The sequence below is a fragment of the Nerophis lumbriciformis genome, linkage group LG22 (assembly GCF_033978685.3).
Source record: "Nerophis lumbriciformis linkage group LG22, RoL_Nlum_v2.1, whole genome shotgun sequence".
Classification (NCBI taxonomy): Eukaryota; Metazoa; Chordata; class Actinopteri; order Syngnathiformes; family Syngnathidae; genus Nerophis; species Nerophis lumbriciformis.
In genome coordinates, this window is record NC_084569.2 from 43,064,959 (window position 1) to 43,078,264 (window position 13,306).

General features: G+C 43.4%; 1 protein-coding gene across 1 annotated transcript in view; it reads right to left on the reverse strand.

Moving 5' to 3' along the window:
- The window catches only part of rxfp1 (relaxin family peptide receptor 1), a 141,386-nt gene that overhangs the window by 4,695 nt on the left and 123,385 nt on the right, over positions 1–13,306 (reverse strand). The window contains exons 16-17 of the mRNA XM_061973957.1: positions 110–520; positions 1–44 (exon numbers count right to left, since the gene is read on the reverse strand). The exon at positions 1–44 is cut by the window's left edge and continues 175 nt beyond it. Coding sequence (XP_061829941.1) covers positions 1–44; positions 110–520 — 455 coding nt within the window. The remainder of the gene's footprint in view (positions 45–109; positions 521–13,306) is intronic.

Sequence of the window (13,306 nt, forward strand, 5' to 3'; positions counted from 1 at the left end):
TGCATAGGAGAGGACGATGATCAAGAAGGCCACCAGGTTCAGGCCTGCAAAGAGACGCCATCATAGCTCGGGAGTGAAACAACAGGTCGCGGATGATGATGATGCTCACCCAGGAAAATGACGATGGAGTAGACGTGAGCCCACGCCGTCTCGGGCTGCTCCGAGTGCAGCGGGAAGCAAACGCCGTTGGTCCCGTAGAAGTTTCGAAACAGCCCCTTGCTCACCAGCGGCAAGAAGGCCACCACGAACCCGAACACCCAAATCCCCAGCAGGATGGTGACCGTGCGCCGCCAACCCGGCGTCAAGTATCGGAAAGGGTAGACGATGCAGATGTACTTCTCCAACGTGAGGTAGGTGAGCAGCAGGACCGACACCTCTGTGGACAGCATGGCCAGGGAGCCGATCACCTGACACTGACTGCTGTCCATCCAGGCCTGGGCGTGGCGGTTGTACTCGCCGCGGAACTTTAGGTCGTACGCGCCGATCATGAAGAGGTAGATTCCCATCAGCCCGTCTGCACCTACAAGGAAGGAGGAGGATGAGTACTGTAGAGCAGTGGTTCTCAAATGGGGGTACATTGCGGTCCCTATTGAAATTGTAAGGTTTTATTATTATTATTATTCCGCCGTCTCTTTGAGCTGTAATTTGACCCCCTTAACATGCTTCAAAACTCACCATATTTGACATCAGGACTGGCGAAAATTGCCATCTAATAAAAAAACCAAACCCCAAAATTCAAAATTGCGCTCTAGCGCCCCTTAGGGATAAAAAACAGACAAAACTGCCTGTAACTTCCAGTAGGAATGTCTAAAGACATAAAACAAAAACCTCTATGTAGGGCTCACTTAGACCTACATTTCATAAATTGACAACCCCCAGCAAAAATCAACAGGAAGTTTGCAATTCCCCCTTCAAAACAAAAGTTTTGTAAAAATCGGTCACCTTTTGTCAGACATTATCTCCTCTGAGCGCGTTTGTCGTGTCGGCTTCAAACTAGCACAGGAGAGAGATTGAACCTTTCTGATTAAAAGTTGAACAAAGAGTTTTAATTACTGCTCCGGTTTGGATTTTATGTGCCGTAAAAGTCGATCCCGTCCATCGCTGCTTGCAACTTTAATTAGGGACCGCAATGTCCCTTTGGGACAGAGGACCCTATTGAAATTGTAAGGTTTTATTATTATTATTCCGCCGCCTCTTTGAGCTGTAATTTGACCTCCTTAACATGCTTCAAAACTCACCATATTTGACACACACATCAGGACTGGCGAAAATTGCCATCTAATAAAAAAACCAAACCCCAAAATTCAAAATTGCGCTCTAGCGCCCCTTAGGGATAAAAAACAGACACAACTGCTTGTAACTTCTGTTAGGAATGAAACAAAAACCTCTATGCAGGTCTGACTTAGACCTAGATTTCATACATTGACATCCTTCAGCAAAAATCAACAGGAAGTTGGCAATTCCCCCTTCAAAACAAAGGTTTTGTAAAAACAGTCACTTTTGCCTCTTTGAGCTGTAATTTGACCCCCTTAACATGCTTCAAAACTCACCAAACTGGACACACACATCAGGACTGGCAAAAACTGTGATCTAATAAAAAAAACCAACTCCAAAACTCAAAATTGCGCTCTAGCACCCCCTAGGAAGAAAGCACAGACACAACTGCTCCTAGGAAGAAAACTCAAGACAAAACTGAAGTGAATTGTGAAGTGAATTATATTTATATAGCGCTTTTCTCTAGTGACTCAAAGCGCTTTACATAGTGAAAACCCAATACCTAAGTTACATTTTAAACCAGTGTGGGTGGCACTGGGAGCAGGTGGGTAAAGTGTCTTGCCCAAGGACACAACGGCAGTGACTAGGATGGCAGAAGCGGGGATCGAACCTGCAACCCTCAGGTTGATGGCACGGCCACTCTACCAACCGAGCTATACCGCCCCTGTAACTGTACTGCCTCTAACTTCCAGTAGGAATGTCTTAAAGACACGAAACCCCTATCTATGTAGGTCTCACTTAGACCTACATTTCATAAATTGACAACCCCCAGCAAAAATCAACAGGAAGTTTGCAATTCCCCCTTCAAAACAAAAGTTTCGTAAAAATCGGTCACCTTTTTTCAGACATTATCTCTTCTGAGCGCGTTTGTCGTGTCGGCTTCAAACTAGCACAGGAGAGAGATTGAACCTTTCTGATTAAAAGTTGACCAAAGAGTTTTAATTACTGCTCCAGTTTGGATTTTATGTGCCGTCAAAGTCGGTCCCGTCCATCGCTGCTTGCAGCTTTAATTTATAATTGAATCACTTGTTTATTTTTCAACAAGTTTTTAGTTATTTTTATATCTTTTTTTCCAAATAGTTCAAAAAAGACCACTACAAATGAGCAATATTTTGCACTGTTATACAATTTAATAAATCAGAAACTGATGACATAGTGCTGTATTTTACTTCTTTATCTCTTTTTTTCAACCAAAAATGCTTTGCTCTGATTAGGGGGTACTTGAATTAAAAAACTGTTCACAGGGGGTACATCACTGAAAAAAGGTTGAGAACCACTGCTGTAGAGTACCATTGTCTTAGCTAGATAACAATACACTTCCTGGTTTAGGCAAAAATAAAAGCACGATGTCAGGTTTTTTTTTTAAATGGACACCACAGAAATGACAAAAATAACAAAACATGTTCATGTGTATTGAAGTGTATTAATGAACTCATTATGTTCTACATACGGTGAATGTTCATATTCATCTCGGAGAAAACAAACCTTCAAGTTTAAGTAAATATTGGTATTTCTGTTTGAGCACATAATAAGCCCCTTAGTTTGACATTCGCAGGTGGGTTGGATCACTTCTCGTAGGAAAGAGGCTCTAATTGGGACTTCAGAATACAAAAGTGATTGTCACGTCGGGGTTGCAGCTTACTGCGCAGTTCGTCCTCCCACATACTTGCCAACCTTGAGACCTCCAATTTCGGGAGGTGGGGGGTGGGGGTGGGGGGGCGTGGTTGGGGGCGTGGTTAAGATATATATATATATATATATCAGAAATACTTGACTTTCAGTGAATTCTAGCTATATATATATATATATATATATATATATATATATATATATATATATATATATATATATATATATATATATATATATATGTAAATAAAATAAATACTTGAATTTAAGTGTTCATTTATTTACACATATACACACACATAACACTCATCTACTCATTGTTGAGTTAAGGGTTGAATTGTCCATCCTTGTTCTATTCTCTGTCACTATTTCAGAACACACACATTATACAAATATACATTATAAAATCAATAAGAAAACGGGAGCTCTAATTTGGGAGTCTGAATTAGGATCAGAAGTTCCTATATAAACATTGCGCACTCACGTCGCCATTTTGTATTGATTACTGCAGCTGTACACTGGATTCATTCACAAATACAAACTACAACTCACAAACACTTTAGAGTTAGGCTCCACCATCAGAATGTGTACTTATACTTATAAAGATCACATGGATATTATTCAGTGAGTTGATTCACCAAAACTAACCTGTTATACAGGAGGAAAAAGCACACAGGACGTTTCAATTGTTCACAGACTGGTCGCTCTCATCAGAATGACAAGACACTTCCGGTCTGCAGGTGATAGCATTCAATTGGGAAAAAACGCCCTACTGCCCCCTACTGACCAATGTGAATACTGATAAATGTGTAATGACAGCTCCAAAAACGAATTCAAACCACAAAATAAAATAAATAAATCAACACAAAAATGTGACACATTATGGGTGGGTCACATATGCATGTACAGTAGATGGCAGTATTGTCCTGTTTTAAAGTGTCACAACATTGCTGTTTACGGCAGACGAACTGCTTTACGGTAGACGAAAACTTGACTGCTGTTGTTGTGTGTTGTTACCGCGCTGGGAGGACGTTAAGAAACTGCCTAACAATAAACCCACATAAGAAACCAAAAACTCGCCCTCCATCATTAGCTGTTTATATTGTGGGAAAACGGACGTGTGAACAGGCTGTCAACACGTCACTCAGGTCCGCATTGAGCTGGAGGGGGCGTGGCCTCCAGCTCCGCCTGAATTTTGGGAGATTTTCGGGAGAAAATTTGTCCCTGGAGGTTTTCGGGAGAGGCGCTGAATTTCGGGAGTCTCCCGGAAAATCCGGGAGGGTTGGCAAGTATGTCCTCCCAGGATGCAAACGGATGACTCAGAACAGGACTTGCAGGTAGGAACATGATTTAATCTTGATAAATCATCCAACTTACAAAACAAAGGCAAGCGTTCCTATAGCACGCAGAAGCTAAGGCAAAAATTTAGCGCAGGAAACATGGAACTATGGACATGGAACCTCACAAAACTGTGGCGTGAAATAAACAAGACTTACGTATACAAGGCATGAAGCGACCAATGACACCAGGCCGACTGACTGGCAAAGGCAGGCTTAAATAATGCCTCTGATTAGAGACAGGTGAGCGTCCCGAACACCAGAGGCAGGTGAAAACAATAAGCAGCCATGGCAACCAAACCAAACTCAGGTGTCACAAACAGGAACTCAAGGAGTCCAAAACAGACAGTGATAGCCCTATCCTTGAGAAGAGTACACCTGTCTAGCTCAACGCCAACATTTAAGTTATGACTCAAAGCAGTTGTTTTCCAGACCCTTACACACTGACATCTCCTATTATGGTTAGGATGTGCTCTCCTGACTTAGCACACACACACACAGACAGGAAGAAGGAATATATAAATTGATGGTTTGGCTTAGATTCCTCCGGGTACTGCAGACATGTTTAAATGATGCTCGCTTGTAATAAAGCAACTTTTGGTTCAGCAAAGCGTCTCCAACGTCTCTACGCAGTCGCATCGTCCCTCTGAGGGGGCGGCAAGACCAGAATCACACTTCAGCATGTTGGTAAACCTCATTCCCTTCCAACCCCAAGAGCACTGCTGGCTATTGGGTTGATAGCTCGGGCTTTTAGTTCTGTAGCTAGAATGTTGTCTCCCATGCCGGACGGCCCAGGTTCTAGTCCCGGGCGGAACAGAAAAGCAGGTACTGAACCGAGCAGGTTACATCAACATGTCTTCCATTGTGTACTTCCAGTAGTTGTATTCCAACATGGCACACATTTTTACATATTAAAATACCTAAAGTGCCTAGAACATACTTTTATGCATTGTGCTGTTAGCACACAGACAACGTCAGCTAACATTGCTTCTCCAAGGTAAAGTTGAGATGGGCATCGGCGATGACATTTTTCAAGTGTTGTTTTTGAATTAAAGTTCCTTGGGTGAATAATGTAAACTCACCACACCGGTATGTTTTAGTGCTTTCATGGTGAGTTTACTGACAGATATAAGTAAGAACTTTACACTACTTTATATTAGAAATGGCAACAGTGGAGGATTTATGTCCCATAACAAGAAGATAGAGAAAAAGAAGAAGCTTATCGACTACAGTGTTGGCACGGACTACCAAGGCGGACAAGCGCACATTTTCAGGACTTATGCAGATCCCAAATACAGATCAGCAGGTACCAGAAGGTGAGAAAACTTTATTTTGTTCAATATAGCAAAAAACGCCAAATAATATGTCTTACCTCGGGCTGCGGCTTGCAGACGCTCATGGTAGAAATAGAACAATTTGGCAAAAATACCGGACAATTATTTAAATTTCATGGCCGGCTTACAGCGTGGACACTCCGTGGTCACATACGACCTCCAGACAATTCTGGATGTGGATGGATCGGGCCGGTTTGGACTGAAAGATGCGTGTACGTTGGACCTCCTCGCTAGCATGGGAATACATCCAGCGGCCTTTGACGCAGCGGAGTCAAGTACCAGCGGGGACCGTCAACGGAAGACACGTAAGCGGTGTGATCGGAAGCAGAAGCGGGGATGCCGAGCGGGGCTAACAACAAAGCTAAAGGCTAACCCCCACAGAACGCCGCTTCCTTCCATCCTGCTTTCAAATGTCCGCTCCCTGGAGAACAAACTGGACTACTTGAAGCTGGATTTGAATGCAAGACGCAAGACGGGAGACTGCTGCGCCATATTTCTCACAGAAACGTGGTTGAAACCATCCGTTCCGGACGAGGCAGTTAGCATCGAGGGGCTAACTATGTTTCGGTCGGACAGGAGCAAATCTCTCACTGGTAAATCCCGAGGCGGTGGTGTTTGTATATACGTCAACAATAACTGGTGCAACAATGGGAAGATAGTATCACGTCACTGCTCTCCTGATGTTGAACTATTAACTATAAAATGCAGGCCATTTTGTTTACACAGGGAATTCAGTGCTATGATCTTCACAGCAGTGTACATTCCCCCCAGTGATAACACCAAAGAAGCTTTGAATGCTTTGTACTGCTCCATCAATGAACTGCAAACTACACATCCAGAGGGAGTTTTCATCGTGGCAGGGGATTTTAACCAAGCTAACATGAAAACAGTTTTCCCTCATTTCCATCAATATTTGAATTTTGCAACCAGGGGTGGAAGCAAGCTGGACTTGGTGTATAGTAATATTAAACAGGCGTATAAAACTGCACCACGCCCCCACCTCGGCTCCTCAGACCATCTATCTGTGATGCTACTTCCTGCATACAAGCCCCTGCTGATCAGGAAGCAAGCTACAGTGAAGCAGGTGAGGACCTGGCCAGAGGGAGCAATGTCAGCATTACAAGACTGCTTCGAAACCATAGACTGGGACATGTTTAAATCAGCCGCCACCAAAAATCACCACACATGTGTGGAGGAGTACGCAGAGTCTGTGTCCGCATACATTCAGAAGTGCATGGAGGATGTCAGTGTGATCAAGAACATCCCCACACGGGCCAGTGAGAAACCCTGGATGAACAGTGAGGTACGTGCAATGCTAAAGGCTCGGAACAAGGCTTTCAAGTCTGGCAACATGGTGGCATTAAATCTGCCAGAGCTAACCTGAACCGTGCCATTAAGGTTGCAAAGCGTGCTCACAGTCAGAAAGTGCAGGACTTCTTCGAAAACCCTACACCCAGTAGACAAATGTGGCAGGGCATACAGGTCATCACGGACTATAAAGCTGCCCCCTGTCCCTGTGACAACAGTATCAGCTTCCTAGATGACCTTAACAACTACTTTGCAAGGTTTGAAGCACTTAACAGCACTCCGGCGAGAAAATCCATCCCTCGCCCTGATGAGCAGCCGCTCAACCTGGATATAGTGGATGTCCGGAAAACCCTGAGGAGAGTGAACCCCCGGAAAGCACCGGGACCTGATGACATTACGGGCAAGGTGCTTAAGGGATGTGCAGAACAGCTGGCTGGGGTTCTCACAGACATCTTCAGCATCTCGCTGACCCAGGCTGTGGTACCATCATGTTTTAAGACGGCCACAATCATTCCAGTGCCAAAAACCCCCACAATCTCCTCCCTCAATGATTACCACCCTGTTGCACTCACCCATTATCATAATAAAGTGCTTGGAGAGGCTGGTAAAGGAATATATTGTCTCCAGACTTCCTCCCACATTTGACCCATACCAGTTTGCTTATCACCCTAACCGCTCCACAGAGGACACCATCTCCTCTGCACTCCACCTGAGCTTAGAACATCTGGAAGGAAAGGACACACACGTGCGGATGTTGTTCCTGGACTTCAGCTAAGCATTCAACACCATCATCCCGCAGCACTTGGTGAGCAAACCTTGGATTCAGTACCCCCCTTTGCAACTGGCTGCTTGACTTCCTCACAGACAGACCCCAATCTGTGAGAGTGGGCAACAACACCTCCAGTGCCATCTCCCTGAGCACCGGCTCCCCCCAGGGCTGCGTCCTGAGTCCACTGCTGTTCACGTTGATGACTCATGACTGCTGCGCCAGGTCCACTACTAACCACATAGTGAAGTACACGACAGTAGTGGGCCTCATCCGTGACAACAACCACATGGACTACAGGGAGGAGGTGAAACATCTGGTTGAATGGTGCGGAACGAACAACCTGGTCCTGAACGTCAACAAGACCAAGGAGATCATCGTTGACTTCAGGAAGCACCAGTCCAGCCACACTCCACTCTACATCAACGGCACAGCGGTGGAGATTGTAAGCAGCACCAAGTTCCTGGGGGGTGCAGATAACTGACAATATAACCTGGTCCCTACACACCGGAGCTCTTGTAAAAAGAGCTCAGCAGCGCATGCACTTTTTGCGTGGGATGAAAAGAGCATAGCTCTCTCAGCACATTCTACAGAGGCACTATAGAGAGCCTGCTGACCAACATCTCTGTCTGGACTGGAGCCTGCAATGCCTCAGACTGGAAGTCTCTCCAGAGAGTGGTGAGGACGGCGGAAAAGATCATCAGGACTCCTCTTCCTCCTATCCAGGAGATCGCAAAAAGCCGCTGCCTGACCAGGGCTCAGAAAATCTGCAAAGACTCCTCCCACCCCCACCAAGGACTGTTTTCACTGCTGGACTCTAGAAAGAGTTTCCGCAGCCTCCGAAGCAGAACCTCCAGGTTCTGTAACAGCTTCTTCCCTCAGGCTGTAAGACTCTTGAACGCATCATAATTAAATGATCCCCTCAACTCCCCCCAAAATGGATCAACTGACTGGAATAAAAAAGACAATATAACATACATCCATAAACGTGGACGCATGTGAAAAAGTGCAATATATTTATCTGTACAGTAACCTATTTATTTATTTATATATATTTATATATATTTATTTATTTATATATGCACATTATTGCTTTTTTATCCTGCACTACCATGAGCTTATGTAACGAAATTTCGTTCTTATCTGTGCTGTAAAGTTCAAATTTGAATGACAATAAAAAGGAAGTCTAAGTCTAAGTCTATAATACTCCTATGTTGAAGCACAGTACAATCCATCAAGCGGTGTGGCTTCATAGCTTACCAAAGTCCTACTAAAACATTTTGATAGATTATTGAGCGCCGTGTGTAATGTTCTATATTTTCAATGGAACATATACAATGTTGGTGTTGTTTACTTGACTCATATTGCAGTCTACACATATATCTTACGTGTGACTGCCATCATATTGCAGTCTACACATATCTCTTATGTTTGACTGCCATCTACTGGTGACACTTATCATTTCACTATGTACCAAATAAAATAGCTTCGAGGTCGGTAAGCACAACCAAAAATAATTCCTTACATTAGGCGCACTGTTGAGTTTTGAGAAAATGAAAGGACTTTATTGTCTGGAAAATACGGTGCTTATCTTTTTTGTGAGTGACTTGATCTCAAAGAAAAAAAGAGACCGTCACCCGAAATAAGACTCGGCACATGCTTCATTTGCTCGCTTCAGCATAATGGCGTTGTTGAAAGACGGTATTAAAATCTTAACTAGAGGGAGGAAACAAAGGAGATTAATGTCATGCAAAGCTTTTAAGGTATTTAAATTTCAGTACAGGTAAAAGAGAGAAGATGGGGCTTTCAAGGTAAGCCAACGGATTTAGAGTTCAGTACAGGTGTCATTGGTAAAAGAGAGAAGACGGGGGTGATGTTGAAGTGAATTCATTGACTCATATTATGTTCAACATATGGTGAATGTTTATATTCAAGTTGTAAAAAAGCGAACCACCAGGTTTAAGTAAATAATGGTTGAGTCTATAATACAAACCCTGTTTCCATATGAGTTGGGAAATTGTGTTAGATGTAAATATAAACGGAATACAATGATTTGCAAATCCTTTTCAAGCCATATTCAATTGAATATGCTACAAAGACAACATATTTGATGTTCAAACTGATAAAAAATTTTTTTTGCAAATAATCATTAACTTTAGAATTTGATGGCAGCAACACGTGACAAAGAAGTTGGGAAAGGTGGCAATAAATACTGATAAAGTTGAGGAATGCTCATCAAACACTTATTTGGAACATCCCACAGGTGTGCAGGCTAATTGGGAACAGGTGGGTGCCATGATTGGGTATAAAAGCAGCTTCCCAAAAAATGCTCAGTCTTTCACAAGAAAGGATGGGGCGAGGTACACCCCTTTGTCCACAACTGCGTGAGCAAATAGTCAAACAGTTTAAGAACAACGTTTCTCAAAGTGCAATTGCAAGAAATGTAGGGATTTCAACATCTACGCTCCATAATATCATCAAAAGGTTCAGAGAATGTGGAGAAATCACTCCACGTAAGCGGCATGGCCGGAAACCAACATTGAATGACCGTGACCTTCCATCCCTCAGACGGCACTGTATCAAAAACCGACATCAATCTCTAAAGGATATCACCACATGGGCTCAGGAACACTTCAGAAAACCACTGTCACTAAATACAGTTGGTCGCTACATCTGTAAGTGCAAGTTAAAGCTCTACTATGCAAAACGAAAGCCATTTATCAACAACATCCAGAAACGCCGCCGGCTTCTCTGGGCCCGAGATCATCTAAGATGGACTCATGCAAAGTGGAAAAGTGTTCTGTGGTCTGACGAGTCCACATTTCAAATTGTTTTTGGAAATATTCGACATTGTGTCATCCGGACCAAAGGGGAAGCGAACCATCCAGACTGTTATCGACACAAAGTTCAAAAGGCAGCATGTGTGATGGTATGGGGGTGCATTAGTGCCCAAGGCATGGGTAACTTACACATCTGTGAAGGCACCATTAATGCTGAAAGGTACATGCAGGTTTTGGAACAACATATGCTGCCATCTAAGCGCCGTCTTTTTCATGGTCGCCCCTGCTTATTTCAGCAAGACAATGCCAAGCCACATTCAGCACGTGTTACAACAGTGTGGCTTCGTAAAAAAAGAGTGCGGGTACTTTCCTGGCCCGCCTGCAGTCCAGACCTGTCTCCCATCGAAAATGTGCGGCGCATTATGAAGCGTAAAATACGACAGCGGAGACCCCGGGCTGTTGAACGACTGAAGCTCTACATAAAACAACAATGGGAAAAAATTCCACTTTCAAAGCTTCAACAATTAGTTTCCTCAGTTCCTAATCGTGTTGTTAAAAGAAAAGGTGATGTAACACAGTGGTGAACATGCCCTTTCCCAACTACTTTGGAACGTGTTGCAGCCATGAAATTCTAACTTAATTATTATTTGCCAAAAAAAAAAAAAGTTTATGAGTTTGAACATCAAATATGTTGTCTTTGTAGTGCATTCAATTGAATATGGCTTGAAAAGGATTTGCAAATCATTGTATTCCGTTTATATTTACATCTAACACAATTTCCCAACTCATATGGAAACGGGGTTTGTTAATTAAAGAGCCTTAGTTGGACATTCACATGTGGACTGGGTTCATTCTCCCACGAGAAGAGGCCATAAATTCAGACTTCGGAATGCAAAAGTGATAACTCTATCCTGGAGGAGAGACTCCATGTCTATCTTCACGTCAACTTCTAAGTTACAACATATAGAGGTTGTTTCCCGGTCACTTACACATGAACATCTCCTTACATGGCCAGGCTGTACCCTCCTGAATTAACACACACCCAGACAGAGAAAGAAGGAATATAAGACTCCTCCAAGTTAGGAGTGCCTCATTTTCTTCTCCTCCAGGAACTGCAGTCCTGTATGATGGCGCTCGCTTGTAATAAAGCAACTTTTTGTTCAGCAAAGTGTCTCCGACGTCTCTTTTGATCCAGCCGCAAGGCCGTGTTGCCCTTCTGCCCGGGACGGGGTGACAAGACCAAAAATACACAAAGGCATTTCAGATTAGAGTTGGTCGACCAGACGCTAAGACAAAGCGCTAAGATTTTGTCTTGAGGACATAAAAGCATGGCATCACCCAACGTCTCCAGGAACGTTGTCTGTAATCATGGCAACCCAATCCAACCTTGTACCATCTGATTATGATCAAATACATCTTTTAAAAAAAATTCTCTTTAAATTCGGATATTTCCACAACAGTACCGCCTGGCGGATCGAAGGTCACCGGCATGCTGCTTACATGCAGTGATTTCTCCAGATTCTCTGAACCTTTTGATGATATTACGGAGCGTAGATGGTGAGATCCCAAAGGTGAACAGGCAAATTGGGAACAGGTGGGTGCCATGATTGGGTATAAAAGTAGATTCCATGAAATGCTCAGTCATTCACAAACAAGGATGGGGCGAGGGTCACCACTTTGTCAACAAATGCGTGAGCAAATTGTTGAACAGTTTAAGAAAAACCTTTCTCAAGCAGCTATTGCAAGGAATTTAGGGATTTCACCATCTACGCTCCGTAATATCATCAAAGGGTTCAGAGAATCTGGAGAAATCACTGCACGTAAGCAGCTAAGCCCGTGACCTTCCATCCCTCAGACTGTACTGCATCAACAAGCCACATCAGTGTGTAAAGGATATCACCACATGGGCTCAGGAACACTTCAGAAACCCACTGTCAGTAACTACAGTTGGTCGCTACATCTGTAAGTGCAAGTTAAAACTCTCCTATGCAAGGCGAAAACCGTTTATCAACAACACCCAGAAACGCCGTCGGCTTCGCTGGGCCTGAGCTCATCTAAGATGGACTGATACAAAGTGGAAAAGTGTTCTGAGGTCTGACGAGTCCACATTACAAATTGTTTTTGGAAACTGTAGACGGACCAAAGAGGAAAAGAACCATCCAGATTGTTATAGGCGCAAAGTGTAAAAGGCAGCATGTGTGATGGTATGGGGGTGTATTAGTGGCCAAGACATGGGTAACTTACACATCTGTGAAGGCACCATTAATGCTGAAAGGTACATACAGGTTTTGGAGCAACATATGTTGCCATCCAAGCAACGTTATCATGGACGCCCCTGCTTATTTCAGCAAGACAATGCCAAGCCACGTGTTACATCAACGTGGCTTCATAGTAAAAGAGTGCGGGTACTAGACTGGCCTGCCTGTAGTCCAGACCTGTCTCCCATTGAAAATGTGAAGCCTAAAATAGCAGAAGGGAGACCCCCGGACTGTTGAACAACTTAAGCTGTACATCAAGCAAGAATGGGAAAGAATTCCACTTCAAAAATGTGTCTCCTCAGTTCCCAAACCTTTACTGAGTGTTGTTAAAAGGAAAGGCCATGTAACACAGTGGTGAACATGCCCTTTCCCAACTACTTTGTCACGTGTTGCAGCCATGAAATTCTAACTTAATTATTATTTGCAAAAAAAAAATAAAGTTTATGAGTTTGAACATCAAATATGTTGTCTTTGTAGCATATTCAACTGAATATGGCTTGAAAAGGATTTGCAAATCATTGTATTCCGTTTATATTTACATCTAACACAATTTCCCAACTCATATGGAAACGGGGTTTGTAAGTGTTTGATGAGCATTCCTCAACTTTCTCACTTTTTT